General features: G+C 40.5%; 1 pseudogene and 3 gene segments (V, D, J or C); 1 reads left to right on the forward strand and 3 right to left on the reverse strand.

Moving 5' to 3' along the window:
* Positions 1-995: 995 nt before the first annotated feature.
* LOC120435589 lies at positions 996-1,486 on the reverse strand. The segment is given in 2 exon segments: positions 996-1,327; positions 1,435-1,486. Coding segments are annotated over 2 exon segments (384 nt in total).
* A 9,313-nt stretch (positions 1,487-10,799) lies between these two features.
* Positions 10,800-11,998, reverse strand: LOC120435796. The segment is given in 2 exon segments: positions 10,800-11,839; positions 11,947-11,998. Coding segments are annotated over 2 exon segments (384 nt in total).
* A 2,660-nt stretch (positions 11,999-14,658) lies between these two features.
* On the forward strand, positions 14,659-16,149 carry LOC120435803 (annotated as a pseudogene).
* A 671-nt stretch (positions 16,150-16,820) lies between these two features.
* LOC120435823 lies at positions 16,821-17,507 on the reverse strand. The segment is given in 2 exon segments: positions 16,821-17,348; positions 17,456-17,507. Coding segments are annotated over 2 exon segments (384 nt in total).
* Between the last annotated feature and the right edge of the window lie 8,631 nt (positions 17,508-26,138).

A 26,138-nucleotide genomic window follows, 5' to 3' on the forward strand; every position in this document is an offset into this window, starting at 1 on the left:
AATCAGACATTTTATTTTATTCAAAATCTACAAACCTGCACTTGATGAATATATTTTTTCTTTCACAAGAATTTAGACCAACTCTGCACTCCAACATGATGTCTTTATTTTACATTGGTAAAATAAAACACAGGCTGAAAGAACCATTAAGGAGATCTGCATTTTGGCAAAAGCTGAAAAAGGAGTTTTAAAATTGTACAGGTTATTTTTATGTTTATTTAAAGTTACATGAATGTGTGTGGTAGGTTGTTGGTGGTGTTGCTCACCTGTACCAGACAGACTGGTTCATGAAGCAATGCTGGGATCTGGTTACCACGGAAACAGTCTCACCAGACTACAAAGCAAGTCTAAAGAAAAAGAGTCTTTAGTGTCTCTTATGAGCTGTTTGTTCTGAGGAGAACTCACAGACAGGAGAGTCAACGAATACAAGGAGTGATTAGAAAGAATCTGAAGTACAAAGTTTTAATTTCATTGACGAACAAGGAGAAGATTAAATGAATGATGATATGAACAAATAATCGAATAACGAAACACCTTCAGTTCAATAACAGCTTTTTCACTCATGTTCATGTTTGATGATATGTTTACAGTAAATTCTTAAATTCACAGGTGTGTTGTTTTTATTTTGACCCTCACTGATCAGCAACATTTTCAGATTTTTGGATTCAGATTATTTTATCTTGATATAGATTAAATGGTTTGCTCTAAGGTCAAAGCTCATGACCAGGACTTATTCTGGTATCTGTTAATGGCCCACATTTGTTCTTTAGTTAAATATATATTTGAAAGTTGAACACAACATGTATGCGATAGCAGTAGGACAAAATTTGTGATGTATCACTTTATTTTACGTGTGTGTGTGTGTGTGTGTGTGTGTGTGTGTGTGTGTGTGTGTCCTCAGTGAACTGTATCAGTCTCTGCAGTATCTTCCAGCTGCAGCAGTCACTTCAGTTTCTGTTCAGTCTGACTGAGGGAGGTTTTTGTTCGACTGTTTTTCACTGTGTGAACAAATGCTGACTATTGATATAGTGCTGACTCTGACAGTAATAAACTGCTGCATCTTCAGCCTGGACTCCACTGATGGTCAGAGTGAAGTCAGAGTTTGATCCACTGCCTGTAAAACGAGCTGGAATCCCTGACTGTCGAGTGCTAACATAGTAAATGAGCAGTTTAGGAACTCCTCCATCTTTCTGTTGGTACCAGGATAAACGCTGATTGTTGTTATAAACATAAACATTCTGACTGGTCCTACACTTGATGGTGACTGTGTCTCCCACAGCAGAGCTCACTGCTCCAGGCTGAGTCACTGTGATCTGTCCTCTGGACTCTGAGGATACAGAGACAAAAACATAAAGCAGCTTCATGGTTTTGTGGGCTTCATTTCAGAGGGACAGATGTTGATAGAGGAGAGGAGTTTGATTCTCTGGACTTTACCTGTGAAGCAGCAGCAGAGGAGAGTCCAGATGAGGACGCAGATCAAAGTCATGTTTTTGATGAGGAGGATTTCTGTGGCTTCTGTTGTGATGAAGGACAGCTGTCAGTCATCCAGTGTTCAACTCTCAGGACTATAAACTCTCCCAGAGCACTGGAGCATGGTGCTGCTGATGCAAAGTGCCTCTCTGTGGAAATCATGGAAATGCCCTTGTCCATTATAAAAGATTTACTCTGTGTTCAAGAATCAGTGATTTGGTATTTCTGTCTGCTGTAATTACATCTTTTTTTCTCTTTCTCTTTTTAATTAATCCATTGAGTTATTCATAAAATCAGCAATTTGCATTTTGTTGATTATTTTTAAAAGCATTTTTTGAAGTTTTACATTGTGCATCTTATGCTGTGCAAGCTTTGGTTGTGAGGATTGGGCAGGCTATTCTGTGACATACTTCAAATCTGGCAATACAGTAGGTAAATATTTGCATGAAGAAAAGTCATCATTTCTTCATCTTGCTCTGTACTACACTATAAAGATTACAGCATAAAATAATAAGCAGCACATCGTCAGAACTTTACTGAATCTTTGCACCAGACCGTGTGTCTTACTCATGGCCGTTGATCATTGGCTGTTGATTAATGGTCATTATAATTTGCATATTAATGATCAACGAACTGACCTCCCAGCCCATTGTTCCTTCACTGGGCTGATTTCAGTTATTATGCAAATGTACTGTTTATAAGGTTTGGGGAAACCTGCAGTCAGCTGAGACTAAAGAAGTCACCTGGATGAGTGATGAAATGTTTCTCCCACTGATAACATTACATCCAGATGAACTGAATCAACCTTGTGGATTTTACTTATCTAGATGATTGAGCATGCATCAAGACGCCATGTGCGTTAGTGCCTAATTATGAATAATATTACTCAGATATTGATCAGTGACAAACACAAAAGGCTACAGTTTCAAATATTTTAGACTCTCTGACTGGTGAGAGTAAAATGCTGAACATTTGTGTCAATGCTAGATAGAAAGCACTCAGGCATAGAATTTAGTGTTTATATGAACGTCTGTGAATGAGGCATGTTTTATGAAGAGCTTTGATTGCTCAAGCAGAGTAAAAAAGTGTTATATAAGAACCAGTCCATTTACCATCTTCAGCCTGGACTCCACCGATGATCATAGTGAAGTCAGAGTTTGATCTACTGCCTGTAAAACGAGCTGGAATCCCTGATGTTCTAGTGCTAGTGTAATAAATGTAAAGTTTAGGAGGATTTTCCATCCCTCTGTTGAGGCTAGGCTAAACAGTCTGATACATAGACCTTATGACTGGTCCATTTGATGGTGACAGTGTCCCCCAGAGCAGAGCTCCCTGCTCCAGTGGTGGTGACCAGGAATCTGGTAAGGTAAGGTAACAGAAAAATTATAGCATTTGGCATCCCTTCAAAAACACACATACCTAATAAATATAAACCTCATTATAGTACACATATAGTAATTTAATGTTTCGAATCAAAAACAAAACAGTTCTTACTTAATTCAGTGACAGCAACAGGGACAACGCTGTTTTTGTAACGCTTGTCCTGCATCTTGGAAATAGAAACCTCCGTCATGAGGAATGAAGCTGAAATTCGCCATGTAGAGGATGGGAACCATTTTTAAGGATTGATAAAGCCATCCTTTGTACCTGTTTAGAGTACAGGGAGGTTAACAAGACTGTGGCTCACCCATCAGATGACTGGACCATCTCAGTTTTTCTCTGTAACAGAGGTCTGACCGACACAGACTCAATAAAAGAACGATAAAACAAAGTTAAAATTTTTTGGTCAATGTGGAAATGAGCAAGTTTCCGAAGGCAATAAAGGTGCTGGTGACCGTTTTTACAAACTTATTTGCAATTCTGATCAAAGTTCAGTTTTTAATCGATTATGGTGCCAAGATATTTATATGATTGCCCTTGCTCTATTTTCTGACCTTCAATTAAAGTGACTCCGTGCCCATTTTGTTGTTTCGTAAAATCAATAACTATATTTTCCGTTTTAGATATGATCAACTGGAGATAAGACTCCTCACACCACTGAACAAAGTCATCAATGACTGGACCGTGGCTAGTTTCACCCTCTTTCAGTAAGCTGACAATAACAGAGTCATCTGCATATTTAATAATGGCCCTGTTTCATATCTGCTCTGACACGTTTGTATAGAGAATGAATAATAAGGGTGATAAGAAACACCCTTGAGGAGAACCTGTGGAGGAGAACACTGGGTCAGCCAGAACCCCATTTATTTTCACTCTTTGTGACCTATCAGTTAAAAAATCTAAAATCCAGCCCAGCAGGTTTTTCTTGAAGTCTTTTAATTAAAATATGGGGCTGTATTGTATTAAAAGCCAAAGAAAAGTCAATGAAAGGAAGTCTTGCAAAGGTCCCTTTACTCTCTGCATGTTTAAGAATCAGATTTAGTAAAGTCAAACGCATGTTCTCCACTCCTCTATTGGGCCTATATGCAAATTGCATTGGATCCAGCTGATCTCTTTCAGAATCATGTTTCTGATTATTTTTTTTTCATCTTTCATCACAACTGAAGTGAGGGCAACGGGCCTGAAGTCGTTTAGAATTTTTGGACGACTAGATTTAGGGACAGGAACCACGACTGCTTCTTTCCAAAGAGAGGGCACATGTTGTGTTTGCAAGGATTGATTAAAAATAACCTGAAATTTAGGACTGAGTTCTTCAGCACAAGATTCAATTAGGCAGCCACTAATGTTATCAGGACCCTGGCTCTTGTTCACATTAACTGTATGAAAGGCCTTTTTGACATCACTGAGTTCAATGATAAAGTGCTGAGTATCTCTCAGTTTCTGTTTCAGTTCCAAAATATTCTTGTGAAAATCAGGAGATCTAAAACGATCATAAAACATATTCAAAGCGTTTGCAAAATCTCTGTCTGAATTAAAACCATCTGAAATGATCTGACTGCTGCTCTGGGGATTTTGAAACCGTTCTATGGTTTTCATACAAGTCCAGGCAGACCCAAAATTTTTTGCAGCAAATTTGCTTTCAAGAAGGTTTTTTTGTACCTCTGTTTTGCTTTCAAGATCTCGATTTTCAGGTCTTTGGTGGCTGTCCGAAAATCAGTAATAGCCCCCTCTTTAAAAGCCTGTCTCTTCTTCCTTAAACAGGATTTGACACTTTTGGTGACCCATTGCTTATTGTTAGCGTACACTTTTATGGGGTATAATCATGTCTTTACAAAAAACTGCATAAGAGCTAGTAACATCCACAAAGTGTCAAGATTATCTCCACAAGACTGAATAAAAACTTCCCAGTCTGTACATTTAAAACATTCCTGCAAGGTAAGCACAGATTCTTCTGACCGTATGTCAACATCCTTGGTCTTTGTCTTCTCTCGTTTTAAGACATTTTTATAGATGGGCAGAAGATGGACACAGTTATGGTGAGCAGATCCCAGAGGAGGAAGCGGGAGGGATTTATAAGCATTCTCCACCGATGCGTAACAAAGGTCCAAGATTTTCTTATGGTAGGACAGGATACATATTGATACAAATTACCCAAAGTTGATTTAAGAGAGACATGGTTAAAGTCCCCCATTATAAAGTTTGGGGCGTCAGGAGAGAGCGCCTGCAGCTTCTGCACTACCTCTGACATGCTGCTGCAGGTGGAGGCGGGGTGAGCCCTCAGATGAATGTAAACTATGGTAATAAAAAGTTGTGGAAATTTATGAGGGAGGTAAAAAGGGCGCAGTGACACAGAGACAGTGGCTTGCAAAAGTATTCGGCCCCCTTGAATTTTCCCACATTTTGTCACATTACAGCCACAAACATGAATCAATTTTATTGGAATTCCAGGTGAAAGACCAATACAAAGTGGTGTACACGTGAGAAGTGGAGCGAAAATCATACATGATTCCAAACATTTTTTACAAATAAATAACTGCAAAGTGGGGTGTGCGTAATTATTCAGCCCCCTGAATCAATACTTTGTAGAACCACCTTTTGCTGCAATTACAGCTGCCAGTCTTTTAGGGTATGTCTCTACCAGCTTTGCCCATTCTTCTTTGCAAAACAGCTCCAGCTCAGTCAGATTAGATGGACAGCGTTTGTGAACAGCAGTTTTCAGATCTTGCCACAGATTCTCGATTGGATTTAGATCTGGACTTTGACTGGGCCATTCTAACACATGGATATGTTTTGTTTTAAACCATTCCATTGTTGCCCTGGCTTTATGTTTAGGGTGGTTGTCCTGCTGGAAGGTGAACCTCCGCCCCAGTCTCAAGTCTTTTGCAGACTCCAAGAGGTTTTCTTTCAAGATTGCCCTGTATTTGACTCCATCCATCTTCCCATCAACTCTGACCAGCTTCCCTGTCCCTGCTGAAGAGAAGCACCCCCAGAGCATGATGCTGCCACCACCATATCTGACAGTGGGGATGGTGTGTTCAGAGTGATGTGCAGTGTTAGTTTTCCGCCACACATAGCGTTTTGCATTTTGGCCAAAAGTTCCATTTTGGTCTCATCTGACCAGAGCACCTTCTTCCACATGTTTGCTGTGTCCCCACATGGCTTGTGGCAAACTGCAAACGGGACTTCTTATGGTTTTCTGTTAACAATGGCTTTCTTCTCGCCACTCTTCCATAAAGGCCAACTTTGTGCAGTGCACGACTAATAGTTGTCCTATGGACAGATTCCCCCACCTGAGCTGTAGATCTCTGCAGCTCGTCCAGAGTCACCATGGGCCTCTTGGCTGCATTTCTGATCAGCGCTCTCCTTGTTCGGCCTGTGAGTTTAGGTGGACGGCCTTGTCTTGGTAGGTTTACAGTTGTGCCATACTCCTTCCATTTCTGAATGATGGCTTGAACAGCGCTCCGTGGGATGTTCAAGGCTTGGGAAATCTTTTGTAGCCTAAGCCTGCTTTAAATTTCTCAATAACTTTATCCCTGACCTGTCTGGTGTGTTCTTTGGACTTCATGGTGTTGTTGCTCCCAATATTCTCTTAGACAACCTCTGAGGCCGTCACAGAGCAGCTGTATTTGTACTGACATTAGATTACACACAGGTGCACTCTATTTAGTCATTAGCACACATCAGGCAACGTCTATGGGCAACTGACTGCACTCAGACCAAAGGGGGCTGAATAATTACGCACACCCCACTTTGCAGTTATTTATTTGTAAAAAATGTTTGGAATCATGTATGATTTTCGTTCCACTTCTCACGTGTACACCACTTTGTATTGGTCTTTCACGTGGAATTCCAATAACATTGATTCTTGTTTGTGGCTGTAATGTGACAAAATGTGGGAAAGTTCAAGGGGGCCGAATACTTTTGCAAGCCACTGTACATACGTTGAACTTAACTTAAGTTTTACCTACTAAAATGCTGTCAAACCTAAAATGAGGACGTGGGCCCAGCTAGTGATCATAGTCATCATTTTAAAAGTAAATTTAAAAAAAAAATAAAGCTCAATCAAGTGGACCAGTATGGCAAAGACATAATGATACACTTAGGAAAATAAATCTGTTGAGAATTTTTCTTGGCCTGCAGACAGTAATTCTGATTGCTTCAGTGCCGAACGGGACAGGCAAAAAAATAAATAAATACATAAATAAACAAATGTGTTATCGTCCAAAAACTCATGGATTGAGCTGTATTTAAACTAATATTGTATGATGGTTTTTGAAGAAGTCATGAGTCATGGCTGCTGTGCAAAAAGTGAATTATTTTGTTGAGTTTGTTTGTTTCAGAGTCAGAGAGCCGTGTCTCTCTACAGTCAGAGGTTTTTGTACGGCGCCTCAATGAGTTTGTATCACTGTGGTGGACTTTTGGTGGAGGAACCAGACTGAATGTGGGAAGTAAGTTTATTCTAGATCACGACCAAATACTTTCATTTTTTATTAAAGTTCATTTAACAATTTCTTTTCTGATTTTGAGAAAAAAGCACGTAACTTTACAATAAGTTTGATGATGGAATTTTTAATTATCCTCTTATGCCATGGAGGGTGATTCAGATCTGCTTTGTCAAAATGTTATGTCTACATTTCAGTCAAATTAAAACTGAAAAAAAAAAATCATACAATAATATAAAGAAGAAGAACTGTCAAGTATTGTTTGAAATTACTTTGAGTTTGTGTGAATATAAAAGATTGTTTTAGATATACATGAAGAGCATTTTGTGTCACTGAATATATTCCCTATATATTTGTTTCCAGTTAATAATAATATAAGTCATGTACAATATTGATGATTTCAAACTTGTTTTGTAAATGTTGCCACATCTGCTTGTTTTATTTCCAGTGTAGTTTGAACATATTTCAGGTCAAACTGTGTGATGATTCTCTCTGTGCTGATATGCATGAGAGGTTTCTTAAAGGGAAGTGAAACAATGTGTGAGTTAATGACTGGTGGAGCAGAAAAAACACCTGACAGAAACTTCTTAACGGAGAAAATCAGCTCTTACAGTAAAGGTGTCCGACTGTCTGTGGTTTGATTGACAGCTGTGTGCTCCCTGTGCTCTAAGCTGATTGGTGTCTCCTAGGTGATACCCGTCCCATCCTCTTTTTTTTTTGCCTGTCCTGTTTGGTTCTTTTGCCATCAGAATTATTGTCTAAAGGCGAAGAAAGATGCCCAACGGATTTACTTTACCAAATGGACCATCCCAGCCTTGCCGTAATGGTCTATTTTATTCACCTTTTATTGTTTATTTTATTGTATTTTCACTTGCTAAATACGGGACAAACTTGACTGAGGAAAAGAAAGGGGAGAAAGAAAGAGGGAAAGAAAAACAGCAGGGAAGAGGAACGGTGATTAAGGGCAAAAAACAAAAACCAACAAAATAAGCAGACAGAAAATACATATATCAATCACCTGGATCACCTGTTGAGAAAGAAAAAAGAGAAAACAAGCAGAAGAAAACGAGAGCAACATAATAAACAACATCATGATGATCTATGGGAATATAACAGTAAATATTATTGTGCAGCACGTGAGATCGACAGCGCACTGTGTGCTTTGAGGTAGGAGCCAAAAAGGGTGTAGTTTGTGTGTGTGAGCACCCGTGTGTACACCTGTGAGCATGAACGCGCTTGTTTTTAAAAGGTTCCTTCATGTAATGATCTGCTAGAGGGTGTGGGGGGCCACAGCCCCGTCCTCCAGGGCATGAAGCAGGTATGGAGGAGATCAAACTCCAGACATCCAGAGGCCCCCAGAACACAAGAGACCAAGGAAGACCAACAGAGGGGCAGCTGCGTCACTATCCCAGAAAGAGCTGAGGAGAGCCCCAGATGAGGGGTCACTCAGCAGCCGCGGAGCAGAAGCCAGGGGGGGTTGCAGTGACGTGCCCGTGAGCTCCGCCGGCAGCCAGCTGTGCCTGAGTGACCGAGCCCCAGGCCCAGAGGCCGAGGGCACCCCACCCCCAAAGTGGCCCGAGCGAGCCCCAGGCTCCATGCCCCGATAAGCAGCCACCAAGGAGTGAGCCGGTGGGTACCCGGACGCCCAACCCCAGACACAAAAAAACCACCAACGCACCGATGTCTGAGGGCGTCTGCCACCGGCAGGGGAAGTGGTGGGGGGAGATAGCTTGGAGGGCCTGAGATGTCCCCAGAGAGGTGGCGTCTGATACCCAACCTGACATATGGACACAGACATACAGGCACACACAGATACAAACATCTATTCCCACCCTCATGCTCTCATATGCAATTACTCAACACTCACCCAACGCGGAGACAGACATAAAGAGACACTGTACACATAATCACACTCCCCAAGCGTACTCTAAGCCCCAGGTCTAGGTACCCTTGCCCATCGAGGGGGAAACTGCACCCAGACCCAGGTGGTGTTACCCTTTTCTCTGCGGTGGGGAGAAGCAGACTGCCCCAACTCGGCAGCAGCAGGGAGGCCCCACATTCCAGACCCCAATCGGACGGCCAACTCCTCCTCCTAGCCTCCCCGCTCCAGCAGGCCGCAGAGAACGGGGGTGTGTGAAGACTCCAAACCTCCCTCCACCCGCTCATATGTAGTGTTGCTGCGTGCGTGTTCTAAGGTGCATTTAAAACCCAGGAGGGCATGGAGCTACCTGCCAGAGCAGCAGGTAAGCGCATAGCCCCTCCTGCTAGCCCTCAATGTCTACATGTATTTAAAATTGAGAGGTGGGCAACGACGCCAGGGGTGAGGTGTACACCCTGATGGTAATTTGGATTCCGTGTAGCGTGCCCACCCCCAAGATCCTATATGTATGTGTAATGAGAGTGTGAGTAATGTGAATGTCTAAGTTGTGGGATAAAATTGAGGCAGAGGCAGCCAGAAGGGGACAGAGGGGGGGGATGCCTCCTCTGCACCCTGGTGACACACCCCTACCCCAAGGCCCTGCATGTGTGGGTGATTGTGGTGGGGCGGGAAGAGGGAGGCAGCTGGAGATGGGGAGGGAAGGAATGGAGGGGCAGTGACCCCTCCTGGGGCCAGCTCCCTGCTGACCCCAGTAGGCACCCCATACTCTGCAACCCGCCAGGAAAGGGGCCCATCCGGACTGGGGCCCAGTTCAACAGCGCCGCCTGGCCCCACAGAGCCCGGGACAGCCCACCCGACCCCACCACAGAGAAAACTGCACCCACCCCATCATCCACTCATCTTCCAGACTACACAAGACAATGGACGCCCAGGCTGAGATCTTCCTCCACTTCTCCTATATCTCCCCCTCCTGCAGAGTGGAGAGGAGCTACAGCAGGGGACTGCAACAATCACATGTCTGGCCAACAAGGGCTTCCCTCAGACTGGAGTCTGTCCTGGAAGGTGGATGGCAGTGGCAGCATCAGCTGGGAGGAGAGCAGGAGCCCGTGGTGCTGCAGAATGACGGCCTCTACAGCTGGAGCAGCACCCTGAGGCTCCCTGCAGACCGCTGGATGAAGGTGGGCTCTGTGACCTGTGAGGCCACCCAGGGCTGCCAGACTCTGGTCTCAGAGCCACTGAGGAGAGTCCAGTGTTCCCAGTCCTGACCTGACTCAACCTGATACTGGTTTAATGCTCTCATTCTCAACTCTGTAACTGTCTCTCCATCTTTCTTTTTTAAGAACAAATAAAGACTAAAACTGTTATTTTCTTTTTCATAATGACAACATTCATGTTTTAGGTAATAAAGATGTTTTGCAAAGTGAATTTTGGTTGAATCAGACATTTTATTTTACTCAAAATCTACAAACCTGCACTTGATGAATATATTATTCATTTAGAAGAATTTAGACCAACTCTGCACTCCAACATGATGTCTTTATTTTACACTGGTGAAATAAAACACAGGCTGAAAGAACCATTAAGGAGATCTGCATTTTGGCAAAAGCTGAAAAAGGAGTTTTAAAATTGTACAGGTTATTTTTATGTTTATTTAAAGTTACATGAATGTTGCCATGGAAACAGTCTCACCAGACTACAAAGCAAGTCTAAAGAAGAAAGAGTCTTTAGTGTCTCTTATGAGCTGTTTGTTCTGAGGAGAACTCACAGACAGGAGAGTCAACGAATACAAGGAGTGATTAGAAAGAATCTGAAGTACAAAGTTTTAATTTGATTGACGAACAAGGAGAAGATTAAATGAATGATGATATGAACAAATACTCAAAATATGAAAACACCTTCAGTTCAATAACAGCTTTTTCGCTCATGTTCATGTTTGATGATATGTTTACAGTAAAATATTTAATTCACAGGTGTGTTGTTTTTATTTTGACCCTCACTGATCAGGAACACTTTCAGGTTTTGGTATTCAGATTATTTTATCTTGATATAGATTCAGTGGATTTGCTCTAAGGTCAAAGGTCATGAAGAAGACTTATCCTGGTATCTGTTAATGGCCCACGTTTGTTCGTTAGTTAAATATATATTTGAAAGTTGAACACAACATGTATGCGATAGCAGTAGGACACCAATTTGTGATGAATCACTTTATTTTACGTGTGTGTGTGTGTGTGTGTGTCCTCAGTGAACTGTATCAGTCTCTGCAGTATCTTCCAGCTGCAGCAGTCACTTCAGTTTCTGTTCAGTCTGACTGAGGGAGGTTTTTGTACGACTGTTTTTCACTGTGTGAACACCCACCGACTGTTGATGTTATGGAGACTCTGACAGTAATAAACTGCTGCATCTTCAGCCTGGACTCCATCGATGGTCAGAGTGAAGTCAGAGTTTGATCCACTGCCTGTAAAACGAGCTGGAATCCCTGATACTCGAGTGCTAGCAGAGTAAATGAGCAGTTTAGGAACTCCTCCATCTTTCTGTTGGTACCAGGCTAAACGGTGATAGTTGCTAGAAACATAAACATTCTGACTGGTCCTACACTTGATGTTCACAGATCCTCCCACAGCAGAGCTCACTGCTCCAGGCTGAGTCACTGTGATCTGTCCTCTGGACTCTGAGGATACAGAGACAAAAACATAAAGCAGCTTCATGGTTTTGTGGGCTTCATTTCAGAGGGACAGATGTTGATAGAGGAGAGGAGTTTGATTCTCTGGACTTTACCTGTGAAGCAGCAGCAGAGGAGAGTCCAGATGAGGACGCAGATCAAAGTCATGTTTTTGATGAGGAGGATTTCTGTGGCTTCTGTTGTGATGAAGGACAGCTGTCAGTCATCCAGTGTTTAACTCTCAGGACTATAAACTCTCCCAGAGCACTGGAGCATGGTGCTGCTGATGCAAAGTGCCTTTCTATGGAAATGATCTGAGTGACTCCAACATGACTACATAAGCAGTCATCACAATGGGAATGCAAAGGTGTCATTTCAATCTGCCAGCATGTTTTGAGTAAAATGTAAAACGATAAAATTAATTTTAGTTGGTCTAGGATGCACTTTCCACGTCCAAGCGTGTTTTCTTTCTGTTTTGTTTTTAGTATTTAATTCATTGATTCATTCAGGATCTCTAAGTCTTTTCCTTATGTTCAATCTGGTATCACACATTAAAAACAGATTTAAACATTCATTCACCTACTGCTATGAAAGTGATAAATCACATCTTTAAGGTAATGAATCTTGTGGTGTGACTTGGATCAGTCAAGTTAACATAATCAAGATCTCAGAGTCAGTTTTCTAAAGTTCTGATTGTATTTATATGCATATAATTTACATTTTTCTTGTTTTTTACCAGATGCTCAAAAGTAACAGCTGGCCAAAAACCATTTCACGGATAGACAGGACTTGTTTCCTCATTATTCTAAGATAAATTAAAAAGTATATAAAAAGTATATGAGTTCAAGATGTGAACTGATATACTGATAAATACATATACTTGTATTTATCAGCATGAGGTCCAAAGAGATTATGAATTGACTGAAAAACCAAAACAATCATAAAAGAGAGATCCAAAAAACATTCAGGACTGTCCAAATGTCATGAACTAGCTGTGTGAAGGCAGATGAGGACCCAAACGCAAAACTCACAGAGACAGAAGCTGAACTCAAAATCGCTGCTTTATTGCAGGTCTTACAAAGTAACAGAACTAAACTGGGTAAACTAAACTGAAGACCGAGGGAACACAGGAAGGCACACAGGTTTGGGGAGGAGACATTGACGACGCGACACTGAACTGAGAGACACATAAATACACAGAGGGTTAACGAGGGACGTGGGAGCACACGGGGAACACAGCTGACACAGATAAACGTAACGAGACATGGCAGGAGAAACACGACACTGATGGGAGACTGTCAAAGTAAAACAGGAAGTACAGAGGTGCAGACAGGAGAGAGAGAGAGAGAGAGAGAGAGAGAGAAGAGCAGGCTGGGGAAACATGGAATAAAACACAAGGAGGGGAGACGAGGGTTCACAGATGGTAACCAAATAAGGAACATCTTAACTGAACAACCTAGGAACCAATGCATAAATGAAGAACAAAATACAAAAATACACGACTACTAAGAATGCTGGGCCAACATGTCCCAGGATCATGACACCAAATCAACAATCTGATTCATTCTTAAAATGAATGGATGTGCTGGGAAGCTCAGCAACACTAAAGAGACCCTAAAACCGCAAAAGAAAACTAAAAATTCACAGTTAAGAATTCACTTAAAAAACAACCCTTCATTTTGAGTCATTTACAATACAAATGTACGAGTCTTAAACACTGTGTAGGAGGTAGCTGTGTCATAGTCTCAAGTCTACTATCAAAGGAAACCTTCATGAAAGGAAACAGTTACTGGTTGTTGTTACACTCAAGAACTGGAAGACTGGATTAGACTTTACCAGTAAAACATTTAAAAGATCAGGAACATTTCCAAGATGAAGTTTTTTCAGCATGATTGGAAGAGAAAATTACAAAGGAGAAAAACTGATCTGAAGCAAATCACATCATCTGTCAAAGATGGTGGAGCCAAAGTTATGGCACTGATGTTTTTGGCTGCCAGTGTAGCTGGGCCACTAGTGTTTATTGATAATGTTACTGCTGATAGAGGTAGCAGGGTGAAATGTAAACTGTACACAGCTATACTCTCTGCTCACATTCAACCAAGTGCTGCAACACTCACTGCACAACCTTTCACAGTGCAAATGGAAGAAGAAAACTGGAAAAAAAAGACTTTCTTAGGCAAGGAAATAGGATATTTTTCAATGGTCAAGTCACCTTGTTTCACCTCAACAGAGCATGCTTTCCTGTAATGAAATACTAAACTGAATGCAGAGAGACCCACAAACAAGCAGAAATTAAATTTGGACTCAGTAAAGGCCTCGTAGCATCCCAAGGGAGGAAACAGCATTTGCTGATCTCCATGGGTTCTAGACTTTAGGCAATCATTGTCTACAAAGGATTTATTTCCAAGTATTGTATTTGCAATTATCTTTTATATGTCCAATTAATTGTGTGCCTCTGAAAATGGAGAACCATGTTTAAATATGGCTGTGATTCCTAAACAGCTGATACAAAACTAAACTCCAAAACTGCTCATGCTTTTATAGGATAAGAGATTTTGTGTGCTTGATGATCTGCACTTCAATCACATCCTAATTGTTTGAGTCAGAATCAAGTGTGTTGGTGTACAGAGTAAAATTGCAAAAATATGTCATCATCCAAAAACTTATGGATCTAACTGTAATTCATCTCACTTTGTATGATGTTATTTGAAGAAGTCATATCAGCTGAGTCATTGCTTCTGTGCAAACAGTGAATTATGTTGTTGAGTTTGTTTGTTTCAGAGTCAGAGAGCCGTGTCTCTCTACAGTCAGAGGTTTTTGTACGGCGCCTCAATGAGTTTGTATCACTGTGGTACACGTTCGGTGGAGGAACCAGACTGAATGTTGGAAGTAAGTCACATTTAAACCTGTTTTATTTAAGCAGCTTTTTTCTTTTAATTTTATTCTACTTGTCTGCTGGGTGTGGCAGGAAAAAAAACACAAAATTAATGTAATTATGAAGATTTCCTGTGTTCACAGTGGAATACAGTGTGGTTTATGAATGTGTATGAAACATACATTTTATTGATTTTAAAATATTGGAATAATCCATAAGATGATTTGTTTTTTAATTTGCAGTTTTAATGGTTAAATGTTGAGGGTTTGTAGCTTTAGTTCAGTCTGACAGTCAGAGAGCCGTGTCTCTCTGACTGTCAGAGGTTTTTGTACGGCGGCTCAATGAGTTTGTATCACTGTGGTGGACTTTTGGTGGAGGAACCAGACTGAATGTTGGAAGTAAGTTTATTCTGGTTTAATTATCAAATACTATCTTTATATTAAATAAAATTTTAAAAGTATTTTCAAAGTTTTCTATGTATGAAAAATCACTTTAGAAATTAAAGTATCAAACTTGTTTTAATCATCCACTTATGACGCATAGAGTAATTCAGATGAGATCTCAAAATTTTATGTTTTCATTTTAGTCAAATTAAGATATTATAATATTTAGTCAAATATTAACTGTTTCCAGTTAATATTAATGTAAGTCATGTACAATATTGATGACTTTAAACTTGTTTTGTAAATGTTGCCACATCTGCTTCTTTTATTTCCAGTGTAGTTTGAACATATTTCAGGTCAAACTGTGTGATGATTCTCTCTGTGCTGATATGCATGAGAGCTTTCTTAAAGGGAAGTGAAACAATGTGTGAGTTAATGACTGGTGGAGCAGAAAAAACACCTGACAGAAACTTCTTAACGGAGAAAATCAGCTCTTACAGTAAAGGTGTCCGACTGGCTGTGGTTTGATTGACAGCTGTGTGCTCCTGTGCTCTAAGCTGATTGGTGTCTCCTAGGTGATACCCGTCCCATCCTGACAGTGTTGCCCCCCCTCCAGTGAGGAGCTACAGCAGGGGACTGCAACAATCACATGTCTGGCCAACAAGGGCTTCCCCTCAGACTGGAGTCTGTCCTGGAAGGTGGATGGCAGTGGCAGCATCAGCTGGGAGGAGAGCAGGAGCCCCGTGGTGCTGCAGAATGACGGCCTCTACAGCTGGAGCAGCACCCTGAGGCTCCCTGCAGACCGCTGGATGAAGGTGGGCTCTGTGACCTGTGAGGCCACCCAGGGCTGCCAGACTCTGGTCTCAGAGCCACTGAGGAGAGTCCAGTGTTCCCAGTCCTGACCTGACTCAACCTGATACTGGTTTAATGCTCTCATTCTCAACTCTGTAACTGTCTCTCCATCTTTCTTTTTAAGAACAAATAAATACTAAAACTGTTATTTTCTTTCTCATAGTGACAACATTCATGTTTTAGGTAATAAAGATGTTTTGCAAAGTGAATTTTGGTTGAATCAGACATTTTATTTTATTCAAAATCTACAAACCTGCACTTGATGAATATATTTTTAATTTTCATTTAGAAGAATTTAGACCAACTCTGCACTCCAACATGATGTCTTTATTTTACACTGGTAAAATAAAACACAGGCTGAAAGAACCATTAAGGAGATCTGCATTTTGGCAAAAGCTGAAAAAGGAGTTTTAAAATTGTACAGGTTATTTTTATGTTTGTTCAAAGTTACATGAATGTGTGTGGTAGGTTGTTGGTGGTGTTGCTCACCTGTACCAGACAGACTGGTTCATGAAGCAATGCTGGGACCTGGTTGCGACAGAAACAGTCTCACCAGACTACAAAGCAAGTCTAAAGAAGAAAGAGTCTTTAGTGTCAATGTATGTAAATGAATGATGATATGAGAAAATACTCAAAAAATGAAAACACCTTCAGTTCAATAACAGAATTTTCTCTCATGTTAATATTTCATGATATGTTTACAGTAAAACATTTGATTCACAGGTGTATTGTTTTTATTTTGACCCTCGACGATCTGGAACATTTCCAGATTTTTGTCTTCAGATTTTTATGGCTTGTTATGGATTTAGTGGCTTTTTTCCACAGCTAAGGTTAAAGGTCATTACAAAGACTGATCTTGGTTTTGGTGACTCGCCCACATTTGTTCTTTAGTTAATTAAGCAGATAGTTGTGCTGAATGTCTCTGAGAGAAAATTTATTTGCGTGTGTGTGTGTGTGTGTGTGTGTGTGTGTGTGTCCTCAGTGAACTGTATCAGTCTCTGCAGTATCTTCCAGCTGCAGCAGTCACTTCAGTTTCTGTTCAGTCTGACTGAGGGAGGTTTTTGTACGACTGTTTTTCACTGTGGGAACACACGCTGACTGTTAGGATAGTGAAAACTCTGACAGTAATAAACTGCTGCATCTTCAGCCTGGACTCCACTGATGGTCAGAGTGAAGTCAGAGTTTGATCCACTGCCTGTAAAACGAGCTGGAATCCCCGAATCTCGAGTGCTAGCATAGTAAATGAGCAGTTTGGGAGTTTCTCCATCTTTCTGTTGGTACCAGGCTGCAAGGTGATGGTTGTTATAAACATGAACATCCTGACTGGTCCTACACTTAATGCTCACAGATCCTCCCACAGCAGAGCTCACTGCTCCAGGCTGAGTCACTGTGATCTGTCCTCTGGACTCTGAGGATACAGAGACAAAAACATAAAGCAGCTTCATGGTTTTGTGGGCTTCATTTCAGAGGGACAGATGTTGATAGAGGAGAGGAGTTTGATTCTCTGGACTTTACCTGTGAAGCAGCAGCAGAGGAGAGTCCAGATGAGGACGCAGATCAAAGTCATGTTTTTGATGAGGAGGATTTCTGTGGCTTCTGTTGTGATGAAGGACAGCTGTCAGTCATCCAGTGTTCAACTCTCAGGACTATAAACTCTCCCAGAGCACTGGAGCATGGTGCTGCTGATGCAAAGTGGCTCTCTATGGAAATGATCTGACTCTCCAGCAGGACTACTTAATTAGTCATTGCAATGTGAACTCACAGGTTTAATTTTAATCAGCCAACGTGTTTTGAGATGTAATAGGGTTGGTAGTTTTTTTGTTTGTTATTATTTTTTTTATTAATTCAGTCAGGATCTCTCAGTCTTCTCCTGATGCACAATCTGGTAATGTGGATTAAAAGCAGAATTAAACACTCATTCAGCTACTGCTATAAAAGTGATCAATGACACCACTGAGGCAATGAACCTTTTGGCCTGACTTTTTTCCTAGACTGACTCCAACACAGACTTGGACCAGTCTCATGATGCTGTTTAATAATGGATCAATCAAATTAACATACCACTGAATAAAGGTCTCAAAGTCAATTTTCTAAAATCCAGAATGTATTTTAGCAGACTGTCACAAGGATACTTCTTTTTTTTAAAGCCATTTCATGGACAGATAAGGCCTGTCCCTTCAGTATTGCAAGAAAAATTAAACAGATGATTGATTGATTTTAAGTAAAATAATTGCATGTATTGTTAATTAATTACTATCCATATGAGGTCCAAAGAGATCATCACCAGGGGAAAAAACAAAATAAACAGAAGAGCAATAGCAAAAACTTCCAAAAGACTATCCAAATCAATCATATGGTTCATTTTTAAAAGGAATAAATGCATTGGCCAGCACAATACTAAAAATGCCTTAAAAACCACAGAAGAAAACTAAAACTGATAATGACAAAATGCTTAGTTACGAAAAAAAAAACATTCCCTTGGAAAACTTGGATGAGTCTAAAGCACTGTCTAAGATGTATTTGTATGATAGTCAAAGTCTACTTTCAAGAGACACCTTCATAAAAGGTTCTGTTTTCTATAACAGTTTAGGAGTCAGGTTACCAGGGTGCACCCAACATTGAAAACTAAAAGTTAACACTTGGCTATATTAAATCACTATGCATCCATCCATCCATTTTCTTCCACTTATCTGGGGCCGGGTCGCGGGGGCAGCAGCCCAACCAGAGAAGCCCAGACCTCCCTCTCCCCAGCCACCTCCTCCAGCTTGTCCACCAAGGCGAACACCAAGGCGTTCCCAGGCCAGCCGAGACATAATCTTTCCAGCGTGTCCTGGGTCTGCCCCGGGGCCTCCTCCCAGTGGGACATGCCCGGAAAAACTCACGCAGGAGGCGCCCAGGAGACATCCTTCTCAGATGCCTGAACCACCTCAACTGGCTCCTTTCGATGTGGAGGAGCAACGGCTCTACTCTAAGCCCCTCCCGAATGGCCGAACTTCTCACCCCATCTCTCTCTCTCTCTCTATATATATATATATATACATATATATATATATGTATATATATATATATACATATATATATATATGTATATATCAGGGGTGCAACGATACACAAAATTCACGGTTCGGTTTGGTTCGATACTTTGGTGTCACGGTTCGATATTTTTTCGATACAAAAAAATGTTCATGCTTTTTTAATTTGTCGTTTATTAAAATTATAAATATATAGTTTAACTCAAAAGTACAGTTTTTAAATTTAATGTTGCTGAAACAACAAAATAATAATAAAAAAAAAAATCTATCTGATCGAGAAATCACTCATCTTTGGAAAAGAGAGTTTATTACAGAGAAATGGCTCTTTCCAAAATAAAAGCTATACTATACGCTTCTTCTGGGCTATATTCTCAGCAGCATATTAAACATATCAGGTCCCCATAAGGAGAATCATGTGCTAACGGCTGTCTAAATGACTCGGGTAAAGTTTGTAGCATGCGTGCTTGTTGTTTTTGTCTGCTTCCACTTGTCTTTGCACTAGGATGATGTCGGCGTAAATGTGCAGTCATATTCGTTGTGTTCCCACTAGTGCTGTCAGCGTTAATCTCGTTAAAATGACATTAACGACATAACGCGGCAAATCTCCGTTAACGAGTTACCGCGGATCGCCCCGTGTCTGGGGCTGGACGGCGTCAACACGTTAACAAGCTAACTGCGCTAACGCAGTAGTTCCCACCAATTGAGCATTGCGTGGCACATCCAACATATTGTTTTACTTTTGTCCATGACGTGCTTACCATCAGGGCCAAAGTGGGGTGTGCGTAATTATTCAGCCCCCTTTGGTCTGAGTGCAGTCAGTTGCCCATAGACATTGCCTGATGAGTGCTAATGACTAAATAGAGTGCACCTGTGTGTAATCTAATGTCAGTACAAATACAGCTGCTCTGTGACGGCCTCAGAGGTTGTCTAAGAGAATATTGGGAGCAACAACACCATGAAGTCCAAAGAACACACCAGACAGGTCAGGGACAAAGTTATTGAGAAATTTAAAGCAGGCTTAGGCTACAAAAAGATTTCCCAAGCCTTGAACATCCCACGGAGCACTGTTCAAGCGATCATTCAGAAATGGAAGGACAGGGAAGCTGGTCAGAGTTGATGGGAAGATGGATGGAGCCAAATACAGGGCAATCTTGGAAGAAAACCTCTTGGAGTCTGCAAAAGACTTGAGACTGGGGCGGAGGTTCACCTTCCAGCAGGACAACCACCCTAAACATAAAGCCAGGGCAACAATGGAATGGTTTAAAACAAAACATATCCATGTGTTAGAATGGCCCAGTCAAAGTCCAGATCTAAATCCAATCGAGAATCTGTGGCAAGATCTGAAAACTGCTGTTCACAAACGCTGTCCATCTAATCTGACTGAGCTGGAGCTGTTTTGCAAAGAAGAATGGGCAAAGCTGGTAGAGACATACCCTAAAAGACTGGCAGCTGTAACTGCAGCAAAAGGTGGTTCTACAAAGTATTGACTCAGGGAGCTGAATAATTACGCACACCCCACTTTGCAGTCATTTATTTGTAAAAAAAGGTTGGGAATCATGTATGATTTTCGTTCCACTTCTCACGTGTACACCACTTTGTATTGGTCTTTCACGTCGAATTCCAATAAAATTGATTCATGTTTGTGGCTGTAATGTGACAAAATGTGGAAAAGTTCAACGGGGCCGAATACTTTTGCAAGCCACTGTACACATATGCTCCCTCTGTGTGGCCACCAACTCGGCCACCATTTGGGGCTGCCGGCAAATCATGGCCCACCACAACTACAAACAACTACAAACAACAGTGGCTTTGTTCCACTTCTAAGTGTAGCTGTTGCTGTTCTGTGAGTCTATCGTGCAAGTGGTGTGATATGCCCATGTAGAAAGGACGGCACTGCGACGCTGGACTTGCCCTTACTCTGGGCTCCCTCTTTATTCTGGCAACTGGTACAAAGAAAACAGCACACAGTCGTCATTAACAGTGTGCAAAGCAACTGCAACATTCAGTTCATCAGCTTGGGAGTATTTTCCTTTTGGCTTTTTTTTCCAAACATAACACTTAAAAAACTAAGATATATTTATACAACACAACATCAACAAAGTCTTTCTTTTAAAAGTTCTAACTGAAACCAAACCTGTGATCGTATAGTAGCAGTATTATTTATTTATTTTTCTCCTTTTTCCTAACCAACAACAACAATAACATATAAAACAGCTTTTCTATTATAAAACAATCATCATTGTTCATCTTTTTTTTTTCCTATACAACAGCGTCAATTAAAACTTATACTTAACAGCGCCTACCTGGTACAAAAAAAACAGCACACAGTCGTCATTAACAGTGTGCAAGGCAACTGCAACATTCAGTTCTGTTAAAAAGAATTAGAACAATTACAATCACACAGAGAAACATTCGAGCTGAGTGCAAGTCAAAAAGCACCCGACTAGCTAACGAGTATTAGCTTAGCATGCTAACTAAAAATGCTACTCGTGAATAAAGTTACTACCCATGCATCAAAATGCCTGTAACTTTCAGGATACATGCTAGTACTGCTTACAATCAAAATACATGTTGACAATTACCACTATAAGAATGTTTTCATTAATACACATACACAATTGACAACAGTATCGCTCACAAGCACCTACCACCAGCTTGGGAGTATTTTCCTTTGCTGAGGCATGCGCTGTGCAGCGATTTGGAACCTTAACAGTTGCAGTTGCGGTATTTGTCCACCAGGTGGCTCCAACAATTCACAAAGCACATCAATTTTGAGGAAATTCATTAAGCTATTTTCTAACTCTGTTACATAAGGTCAAAGGTCAAGACCAAGGCTGATCTTGGTATCTGTTACTGGAGCACTTTTGTTATTTAGTTAATTAAGCACAAAATTGTGCTGAATGTCTTTTAGAGAAAATTTATTTATGTGTGTGTATGTGTGTGTGTGTGTGTGTGTGTGTGTGTGTGTGTGTGTCGTCAGTGAACTGTATCAGTCTCTGCAGTATCTTCCAGCTGCAGCAGTCAGTTCAGTTTCTGTTCAGTCTGACTGAGGGAGGTTTTTGTACGACTGTTTTTCACTGTGTGAACACCCACTGACTGTTAGGATAGTGGAGACTCTGACAGTAATAAACTGCTGCATCTTCAGCCTGGACTCCACTGATGGTCAGAGTGAAGTCAGAGTTTGATCCGCTGCCTGTAAAACGAACTGGAATCCCTGATATTCGGGTGCTAGCAGAGTGAATGAGCAGTTTAGGAACTCCTCCATCTTTCTGTTGGTGCCAGGCTAAACGGTGCAGTCCCCCATATATATAAACATTCTGACTGGTCCTACACTTGATGCTCACAGATCCTCCCACAGCAGAGCTCACTGCTCCAGGCTGAGTCACTGTGATCTGTCCTCTGGACTCTGAGGATACAGAGACAAAAACATAAAGCAGCTTCATGGTTTTGTGGGCTTCATTTCAGAGGGACAGATGTTGATAGAGGAGAGGAGTTTGATTCTCTGGACTTTACCTGTGAAGCAGCAGCAGAGGAGAGTCCAGATGAGGACGCAGATCAAAGTCATGTTTTTGATGAGGAGGATTTCTGTGGCTTCTGTTGTGATGAAGGACAGCTGTCAGTCATCCAGTGTTCAACTCTCAGGACTATAAACTCTCCCAGAGCACTGGAGCATGGTGCTGCTGATGCAAAGTGCCTCTCTATGGAAATCATCTGACTGACACAATGAAATCCTTCGTGCTTTTTCTATCTGAAATGTTTGTCTGAATTAATTATGTCTTTTCTGTTTTTGCTTATTTTCTTAATAATCAATATTTAAAATTACCCAAAATTTAATTTGCAATTTCCATATGGATGATGAAGTTAATGTGTAACCTGCGCCTCACCCTGGGACAGCTGGGAAAAGCTCCAGCCTCTCCAGAATCCTGTCAGATAAGATCACAGATTGAAATAGAAAGTGTGACATCATCAATATTTTTTAATTATTTTGATTTGATACCAATTATTTAGATATAAATTTGTTGGCCCAATGGCTAATTTAGGAAATTATGTAGGTGACTAATAACTGAATGATCAATTGTCAGTGTGTAACAGAAAGGCTTACTTATTTATTATTGTCAATAGTAATTGATCAGCTGTAATGAATATTATCCATAGCGTCACACAAGGTCAATCTTCTGAAAAGAAAAACAAATTATTAAAATTCAGACTTTTGATCATTTTTCATTTCTCGTTCCTAAAAGACAAAAGTTTAAATAACCAAAAGTGTTTTCTCACAGTATTCCTCACATGTGAACAGACGGCTGTTCTCCTGCTGACAGTAATAAACTCCTGCACTTTTAGGTTGAACTTCACTGATGGTCAAAGTGAAGTCAGTTCCAGACTGACTCCCACTTAAATAATCACAAACTGTAGATTTACAGGTGGTAGCATCATCAATCTGCAGTTTAGGAGCTTCTGCAGGTTTCTGAAGATACCAGGTGATGTCATCACTAACATACTCACCAAGAGTCAGTACGGGTTCAGATCTGGCAGATCACCATCATTGGCACTATTAGAATGAATGGAATACACCCCAAACTCCATAGACAAAAAGCAATATGTGAATCGGTTATTCATACACTTAAGAAAGGCTTTGGACAGAAAATTGGAACATTATGGTGTTAGGGGAATAGTTTTATATTGGCCTAGGGGTTATTTAAGAGACAGGAAGCAGTTTGTGAAATGAAATGGTATTGCTCCTTTTGTATGGACATTGCTTATGGTCTACCCCAGGGGTAAAAACACATTTAATTCTTCATCAGATGATGGTTTAAATGAATTAATATACTGGTTTTATCTTGTGGTCTTTAATTATTTTGTATTGTGACAAGAGATCAGTGATCAGTTTTTCATACTTCCAGAGTTGTACTTTTATTCGTGCTTCGGTGTCTTTGCTGTCCCGGTGCTCCCCAGTGTTTCCATTTCTCTGATCCACTCTGTCATCTTGTTTAGTGTATTCCTCTCACTTTCTTAATTTATCTTTTTGTTAGTTCCTGTTTATTTAGAAAGTTCCTCATCAGTAGAGAGTTGAAGATGAAGAATTTCCATGTAGACACAAGTTCAGCCAGGACAGAGAGCAAGATTTGAAAACAAAAAGGTGGACGCAGAAATGCCCTTTAAATAGTTGTATTGCTTTGTTATTGTTATGGAAATTTAATTAACAAAATCTACAAACACGATGAGCAGAAGGCTAACACCTTTTAATAAACACAAGCGGTTGGGATAGAGCTGCCATCGGGGCACTGACAGCAGTCTCTCTACTAATGAACAGTTTTATTATATGTTTATTGTATATTACATTACATATATTACATATTATATATGTTTTATTATAAATAATATATCGAAGCCCAAACTTTCATAATTAGAGTTATTTTTATTGTATTTTAAACACTACAGTAACACAAAACCCCAACAATCATATGACCCCCTATGAGAAAGCGCTTTGGCCACTTCGACAGTGGGAAAGAAAAACTCCCTTTTAACAGGAAGAAACCTCCAGCAGAACCAGGCTTCCTACTAATTGGAAAGTTAGTGGTTCAACCCCTTACTGCTCCAGTGTGTATACCAAATATCCTTAGACAAGATCCTAGGTCTATATCTGATGCATCCATTGGAGTATGAATGTATGTGAGTATTAGATACAAAGCAAAGAAAGAGCATAGAAAAAAGGTACTTCTACGATTGAGTGAATGAGGCAATTTGTGTAAAGCTCAGAGTAGAAAAGCACTATATAAGAACCAGTGCATTTACCATTTACAAAAGACATGCTGTGGAAGAAAGCCAGAGATTAATAAGAAGTAATAATTCAATGCAGAGAGGTCTATAAATACATAAAGAAGCCACGCCACCTGCGGCGTAGGTGCCACAGACGGATGTCCTGGTGGTTGTGTAGTAGGTGGAGCTGATGGCTGGATAGACTCTCCAGAGCTGCCAGGGGACACAGCAGGTGGAGACAAGACTGACTGGATATGAAACATGGAATACAGGGAAGACACAGTGACTGAAACTAAAAGTTAGAACAAAAAATATAACATCAAGAGAACTAAATCCATGAATCACAATCATCAAGAAATATAAATTAAACACAAAACACTTGGTCACAGACCCAGGGCCATGACAAGTATTTTGATTGAAAACATGCATTATGTTGTTTAATTTAAAATGACGTAGAGAGGGTAAAAGAGGAAGAATTTATAGATTATCTGGGATAAAGAATAGTTGAGTTCTTTAAAATAAATAACACAAAAAATATCTGCCTTCATTGAATGAAAGCATTTAAATATTTTTATTGAGGTTCATAAAAAGCTTTATTACTTAAAGTACAACAAATCAGACTGCTTATGTAATGGAGTTATTTCTAGGAAAACGTCTGTCAGAAGATTCATTCACAGAGAGAAGAATAGCCATATGCTATGAGATGATAAATTAATGATGTTTGAAGCAAATGCTTAAATTTACAACAAGTGTTCTTTGATCAGAGTGGCAACCCAGATAACTGTTGGTATGACAAATTATAAAGTATGGATATATTATAATGAGGTTGTTATTACACATTATGTTGAAAACAGCAAAGCTTTTGGAGAATTTCACCAGCCATTTGTACAGTACTGCACTTAAAACAACACAGAAGAGCTATTGATTATTGAAGGTCTTAACTACCATTTCAAATGGAAACAGGATACCTGGATTCTGAAATAAACACTGGATGCTGGAAAATGGTGCAAAGTAATTGAATGACTGTCTACTACAGCCCATTTCATAGAGATACAAGATTGTTTCCTCAATATTCCAAGATAAATTAAAAAGATAAAGATTTTGAGTTCAAGAGATGAGCTTGCATGTATGAGCATGAGGTCCAGGAAATCATCAATCAGCTGAAAAACTAAATCAAACATAAAGAGAGATCAAAAAAACTTTATTACTATCTTTGAGAGAAAATATGTGTGTGTGTGTGTGTGTGTGTGTGTGTGTGTGTGTGTGTGTGTGTGTGTGTGTGTGTGTCTCTGTGTGTGTGTGTCTGTGTCCTCAGTCAACTGTATCAGTCTCTGCAGTATCTTCCAGCTGCAGCAGTCAGTTCAGTTTCTGTTCAGTCTGACTGAGGGAGGTTTTTGTACGACTGTTTT

Source organism: Oreochromis aureus, linkage group 22, assembly GCF_013358895.1.
Source record: "Oreochromis aureus strain Israel breed Guangdong linkage group 22, ZZ_aureus, whole genome shotgun sequence".
Lineage (NCBI taxonomy): Eukaryota > Metazoa > Chordata > Actinopteri > Cichliformes > Cichlidae > Oreochromis > Oreochromis aureus.